Here is a 7,588-nt window from a genome sequence, read left to right as displayed (position 1 = left end):
TTATTAATTGTCCACATGGCAATTTTCTATTGGCTGAAAATTTAAAAAGGAATTTTAGGAATTAACATAAGAAGTTCACATGGTAATTTTCTATTTGTTGGAAAAAATTAAAAATTACTTTAATTAATTATTATTTTATAATAATAAAAATATTTTAGAAAATAATTTGTTTTTTAAAAAAAGAAAATCGAAAAAGGGGGGAGGGGGCGGAGGCCAGCGGTGGGGGCCTCAATTCCGATCAGCCAATAGAAAATTGTCACATGTATAATTAACAATCACTTATGACATATTTGATGTTGTAAAGTTCACGTCAGCAAATGCCTAATGGTTGTTAACAAATATGACTAAAAGTGTGCTATGAAGCAAATATATAGGACTGAAAAATTCAATTTAAAACTTATAGTATTGAAGTTTAAAAAAAGTCCAAACTCATAAGATTTCTGCTGCACTTCTCCTTTTATATATATATATATATAGATACACTTTCACTAACACGTACGCTTGTCAGTTGTCCCCATGCTTGAAGATAATCGACCGTACATTCCATGAATAGTAAGGTAAAGGCCAACTGGGCATACTATTTGCTCCATATAATTGGTCCATGTGATAGGAATAAGAAGAGAGATCAGAGCTTTATCCCTTATAAGTAGGTGAATTGCATTAGTCGGACCTACTACGGAGTTTTTCGAATATCAGAGCTCACGCTGAAAAATAAGAGGTCATATCCTATAGCACAGTTGAATCTCCAAGAGTATTTCATTTAATAGTCGAATAATTAGTAAATTTTTAAGGGGTAGCAAATACGGAGGCGGCACGTTGGTCATCTCTCTCTCTCCCCGGATGATATGACAGAGAGAGAGAGAGAGAAAAAAAAAAAAGAGAGGGAGACAGACTGTGGAAATAGGAGTGTTGTCGTGAGTGGAGACGACTGTATAAATAGAGAGGCAATGCCAGCAGCTATGGTTGGAGACCGAGGAGGCAACCCCCACACCCTCCTTATCTTATAGGAGAAGAAGAGAACAGGGTGAGAGAGAGAGAGAGAGAGAGAGAGAGATCTGATCATAAAGAATCAATCATCATCAGCAATGGGAAGGTCTCCGTGCTGTGACGAGAGCGGGCTCAAGAAAGGTCCGTGGACGCCGGAGGAAGACGAGATCCTCGTCAAGTACATTAAGAAGCACGGCCATGGCAGCTGGAGAGCCCTCCCTAAACTCGCAGGTACTGATCATCTCCCCTCTCCCAAGCCATGTGCATAGCCCGAGTTATATCGAAGGCAGAGGTTTCTTGTATATATATATATGTAGTGATCATGTCCGAGAATAAGTTGTTATGTCGGGCGGTGATGGCTCTTTCGCTTATTTTGCAGGTCTTAATCGATGCGGGAAGAGTTGCAGACTGCGATGGACGAACTACTTGAGACCTGATATCAAGAGAGGGAAGTTCTCCCAAGAAGAAGAGCAGACAATTCTCAATCTCCATTCCATCCTTGGCAACAAGTAATTAACCCTTTCTTAATCCTTACCAAGCTCGAGAAACATTTTTCCATTTTTGTGGATATTTTTCGGTCACAAGGACACCCATAAGCCTAGTACAATGAAATGAAAATTGGGTCATTTTTGTTCCCTTATACCTTTGTCAAACAGGATAATTTTCCTCTAATAATATTATTTGTTTCTTTTGTGGTGTCTTGGATATTAGGTGGTCAGCTATTGCGAGTCACCTGCCGGGTCGGACCGATAACGAGATAAAAAACTTTTGGAACACCCACCTCAAAAAGAAACTCATCCAGATGGGGTTCGATCCTATGACTCACAGGCCGAGGACCGACATATTCTCGAGCTTGCCTCATCTTCTAGCTCTGGCCAACCTCAAGGAGCTCATGGACCACCACTCTCTCGAAGAACATGCCTTGAGACTCCAAGCAGAAGCCATGGCCAAGCTCCAATACCTCCAGTGTCTCTTCCAGACGCCACAACAAACTTCCCCGCTCGTTAATCCTAGCCCTACTTCGTCGAACAACAACCTTCTTAACGGCCTTAACGACATGGACACTCTAAAGCTCTTGAGTTCACTCTCACAACCAGAGGCCTCCTGTGCGCCGTCATCCAATTTCGGGTCACTCTCTGTTAACTCACTCCAAGAGAATAACTTCCCCTTCTCTCATTTGCCCGAGCTACAAAACCCTTGTAGCTTCCAGACAACCCTGAACAAGGACAGTAACATGGTTCAAGCTCAAGTCCCCGAGTTTACGGTCTTTGGTCAGGGTGAGGATTCCCCGAACTCCCCCTGGCAGCTCCCCACATCCTCGAAATCATCATCTCCGGTTGCGAAGGATGCCCCCATAGCAAACACACATGGGGATGCCTGCAGTAGCTCGAGCTATGATGCAGCTTCTTGTTTGGGTTGGCCCGACATATTCCTCGATGAGCCCTTGTTTCAGTCTTTACAATAGGCGTGTCGAAATCCGTAGAGTTCTCTGCTTCCCCCTTCTTATAAATTCACGTGTTTCATATGATAAACAAAGCCAAACCTTGTTGTGCCTAGAAGGCAGACTCATACATCCACCGAACTGCATGGATCCTATACCTCGTGTTGCCTCAGTCCGAGCAGGTCTCGTACGTAATATTACAGGTTGTTCATCAACTTTACCTTTTTTTTCTTTTTTCTTCTTTTTTTTTCCTTTTGTATATCATGAAACTTATACCATTGACAGTGAAGATTATCATTTGTGTTCCATCATACATGATAGTGATGTGATTCTCAGATGTCCAAATACAGAAGTTAACGATACCTCTACATGCTTGAGTACACATTTATATCGAAACGATCTTAGTTTAGTACAATATGGTCTCATACATGGTGTGTTGTGTTCATGTATCTTCGATTACACATATGTGTTCTTTCTTCATAATTACATGATTTCTTGGACACGAATTTATAAAATTCGAGCTTTCAATTAAAGACAGACATATTAATCCTAAGAACAAGAAAGAACGAATTCAAAAAGAAAAAAAGAAACAATTTGTCGTTAGATTCCAATGATGTTGTTATCTCTTTTCTGTGTAACAAGCAGAGGAAAATGGAAGTTCAACAAATACGATATTGAGAGGGAAGAAGATGACACTAGTACAGGATTATCATTACCTAATTATAGGTTATCAGACATCATAGGATGTTTTTAACCTCAAAGTCATGGTGTTCACATCCGACAACCGGCTTCATAATTATTGATCCGTCGATCGTTCCTTTTTCTCTTAAAGGATTATTAGTTTTACGTTCTGACAGGGATATTATTTGTTTTTTGCAAAGTATTATATAAGTCTTGATCGAGAGCCACCAAATCCTCAAACCTGCACCCCCCAACCACTCTGAGGATGAGAGGCTTGTCTCCGACTCTTTTCTTGCATTGGCAACGAATAACTTGAGACAGTTATAATATCTTATATAAAGGTGAAATCGACTATGTATTCGTGGTTTTAATCTGATCAAAAGCAATCATGAATGATGATGATGATGATGATGATGATGAAAACCCTCGTGATGTTCATGTCTTAACAGGCAGGCATGGGCCTAACTCTCTTTCACTAATTATATTCGAAACTGCATGGAAATACCGACAGCTTTAGCAATTGAGAAAGCGGGTTCTCATGATTTAACATCTTTCGTTTTTCAACTTTAAAAAGAAAAAAAGAAAAAAGAAAAATCTACGTGAGAGACAGTGTTTTCGCAATTTCAGGACATTGAGCATTAAATGTTATTCCCGCTCTCTACGAGTGGGTTTCATGGAACTCCAATTTGTGCTCTTCTAGAGGTTATTTTTCAAGATAAAGTTAAAATTTTCTTTAAATATCTGAACTTTCCATCATATATTGGATGTTTGAATAAAGTAAAGCATACCTAATCCATGCTAGGAGAATTTTACCAGTTAGAGTTTATTGGATTTTCGAATATCAAATTGCACATAAATAAAAGGATATCTTACATAACATTTTTTTTTGGTAAAATTTTTTCTAACTGTAATTGAAAAGAAATACTTCGTAATATTAGTACAGAAACTGCACTTACCATGTATCTCTGCAAAAATAAGTCTAGTATTATATTCTCATCCATATTTTCAAAAATTCAATATACTTATAATATGTTAAATAAAACGAACTCTTTTTTGAGCTATAATCCATTGAAAAAGAAAATGTTCAATGAGTATTACATAATCACGTGACTGTGTAAAACTCAATTAACAATTGACACATATGAAGGTGGAGAAAGAAACTTTATACGCTATAACTACATTTTTTATACCTGTCAATTGTTGAGTAAATGTTATACCGTCACATAACTGTAAAAAGTCACTAAATATTTGTATCATTGAAAATGATTGTATAAGTTCAATTTCCGTCTAACGTTAACATTCGTGTAATGCAGTAATACTCAAAACAAACATCCCCTATTGCAAAGGAAATAGAGTCACCAACTCTTTTCATTCATGGATGAGCTCCCTAAATTATATGTAAAATTGTAGTGGGAAAAACAAATTATTTCTCGATAATTCACTATATTCTTTATCATGCACTACAAAGTGCACTAAGTCCGTATGCCTTCATCTAGAAGAGTTTCCGATAAATTTTGAACGTCTGCAATTGATGATAAGATTCACTACTAACAATACATACATAATTGACTAATGGTGCCACACATCATAATTATTAAGACACATTCTTCTTTTTCTTCTCTTCTTATTTCTCGATATTTTGGGCAACTTTAGGAACAAAACATTAACATGTAATCTTCCTCGGGAATACTCGTGCTCTTTCTTCCGAGAATAGTCACTATTTAGTACTAGAGCTTAAGTAGCAGCTACGTAGCTAGCTAGCTTTAGCCTTATAAAATTTGAACTGAAAAGTGTCATATTTTCTTTTTTATTTTTTGAGAGGGTTGACCGGGGGCATTAATTGTCAACATAAAGTGACGTACAAGGATTCTCAATGATAAGGAGGAGGAGCCCACCAAGTAGTTAGGCAGCAGGGGAAAAAAAATTGAAATAGCAAGAATCCTGAATTGTTATTTTCAATATTAATCCATGAATAATTTGACGTTACATTCAAGTACTGTTCTTATTTCTAATTTCATCAGCCCAATAATAGATCACCTCTGGATTGTAGAGACTCCACGTAGAGAAATCCTCTAGCTATGGAAGGGAAAGACAAAAATAAGTCTTGAGCCGAAACCAAGCTATCCAAAATATATTAAAGTAACTTTGATTTTGATCGTGAAAAAGGACAAATGTTGTATAGTGTGTTGAGTTAAAGTTAAAATTGATTTGGGAAATATGTATTTTTGTTGTGTAGTGGGTTGAGTTAAAATTAAAGTTAAAGTTTTTGTGATTTTAACCACGAAAATAAACAGGCCGATATATTTGCACACATATCTGCTTCTTAATCTGCGCTGACCTTGCCAAATTACCACACGAAACATCACATCACGTGAATCACCCGATAATCAGCTAAATATCATAAGAACGTCGTGTATATATAACTTTTGTGATATTCATTCATTTTAGGAGTGGTCGTGTGGCTACAACAATTAAGAAAGTTTCCTCATCTCTTCTTCAAATAATGGGTTTGAATATCAACATGCTAAAAGTAGGGATATATTTGTCTCATACACAAGTTCATATCGGTACGTACACATATCCCGCAGAAGAAATTTCAGTCGGGTGATTATCTCCAGCAAGCCTACTTTGACTTACTCTAGCACCTGTTTAGTACACTAATTATATAAATATGTATTAGAATGGAAATGATCTTTTTCATCGCATTTTTATTAGGATGTCTGGCTTAGACCCGTAAGTTGCTCTATCAATAGGGATTTGAGATGGCAACAGAGTAGAGGGGAGGGGAATCGAATATGATGGCATCCAGCTTCAATTAATTCTTTCTTTCTCTCTTTTTTTTTTTTTACATTTTAATATTCGAAAGTCCAATGAGCCCCGACTAATCTCTATTCAAGCTGATTCAACCCACTTAAGAATAAAACTCTTCTAATAATGAATTTTCACCATTTAAAAGAATAAAATCTTAAAACCTTACTTAAGAAAAATATATATTGGACCGCCTGTCGATCCACGTTAGTTTTTGTTAATAATCTTCATTCTTCCTTTTGATAAATCAAATAGATCTCATGGGTCGAGGTCGTCTTAGCTAGGAATCAGTGTTAGGTTAGTGAAAGATTTTAAACTTGACTTTGTGTCGACATAACTTGTGCTCGTGTTCCCTCTTTTTGCTCCTTTGACATCCTATATTAATTACAGTAATGATAAATAATTACAGACACGCATATATCTTTCGTGTGTCGGAATTGAAAGATACGTCGTAGTTTTTTCGTTGTCAACTCCCTTTGTCAAGTAATTTTCTACACGTAGTCGGTTTAGGTTAGGCATCAATGGGGAAAAACCATCGCCATAACAGATCAAAGTCAGCCTCCAGGTTTGTCACTCTTCCATGAATTTCATATATATATATATATATATATATATATGTTTCTCCTTCTAAAGACCAAAAAAGGAAAAGGAAAAAAAAACGACTCATCTTTTTTTGTCTTTTTTCACAGTCAAAATCAAAATTACAAATTCAAATTTTAACTCTGAAATCAAACGCACTGTAAATCTCTAGAGTGAAATGATGCTAATCAAACAATCGAATATCGATGGATTATATATCGCTATGGCACATCTAATTGTATTGACCATTCGAATAAACTAATGAACAAGTGGCTCCCTTTTAAAAGATTGTTTGAACGTGATTTGATCAATTAAATAAATGCATTTACAATACAATTATTAACCCTACATATGCTGATAAGAAAGAAATTGCAAAGACAAGAACCCGTATATGATGCCACTATTTTCTTGGTCAGTAGGTAGGCTTTGTTCCTTTTCTAACAAGGGATTGACGAGAGGGATATTCTTCCCTTGAGCGAATGAAATACCTATTAATTAAGTACCTCTCATTTACCAATAAATAAGACCCTAAGTTCCTAATCCGTTTGGGGAAAAATAATGTACGTTTCCTTTATACTCAGTTAGGTAATTTCTAGCCAGCTAGCTCGGGCGAAGGAAGGTACAAGGACAAGTATGTACTCATGACATCAACGCACAAGATGAGCTCGGATTCGAGTTTTCCATGCTCATCTTGAACCATAATATGCGCGTGCTTGTATTGTTTGCCAATTTCAAATACCTTTTAAGGGGTACGGAGAGAATTTCCGAGAAATGGATCTCTATAAGTTCATATGTCAATAACCATTTCCTCAGACAGCAAAAGTGAAATCCGATTGCTAGCCATATATATGCGGGAGTTCTCTTTTCCTCCACACGTGTTATTATAACTATACGTACATTACAGGTCTAGGTTGATAACTATATATGAAGGTGCCTAAATTCAGCTCTATTGTTCTTAATTTGTATCAATCTTGTCTTAATATGTGATCCAATCTATGTCATTGCTTTGGATTCGATCAATTTACAGAAATTATAGTACTCCTTACTCTTCCACCAATTTCAAAAAATTGACTATAATCCGAGTTTACTATC

The 7,588-nt window shown here is 36.6% G+C and overlaps 1 protein-coding gene across 1 annotated transcript; it reads left to right on the top strand.

Annotated features, from left to right (window-relative positions):
• Positions 1-959: 959 nt before the first annotated feature.
• On the top strand, positions 960-2,739 carry LOC116206970 (transcription factor MYB93-like). Its single transcript, XM_031539813.1, has 3 exons — positions 960-1,218; positions 1,367-1,496; positions 1,699-2,739. Exons 1-3 carry the CDS (start codon positions 1,086-1,088, stop codon positions 2,450-2,452), a joined length of 1,017 nt encoding a protein of 338 aa, XP_031395673.1. The 5' UTR covers positions 960-1,085; the 3' UTR covers positions 2,453-2,739.
• Positions 2,740-7,588: the final 4,849 nt, after the last annotated feature.

This window comes from Punica granatum, chromosome 5, assembly GCF_007655135.1.
Source record: "Punica granatum isolate Tunisia-2019 chromosome 5, ASM765513v2, whole genome shotgun sequence".
Classification (NCBI taxonomy): domain Eukaryota; kingdom Viridiplantae; phylum Streptophyta; class Magnoliopsida; order Myrtales; family Lythraceae; genus Punica; species Punica granatum.
This window is presented reverse-complemented; position numbering and strand designations above follow the sequence as displayed.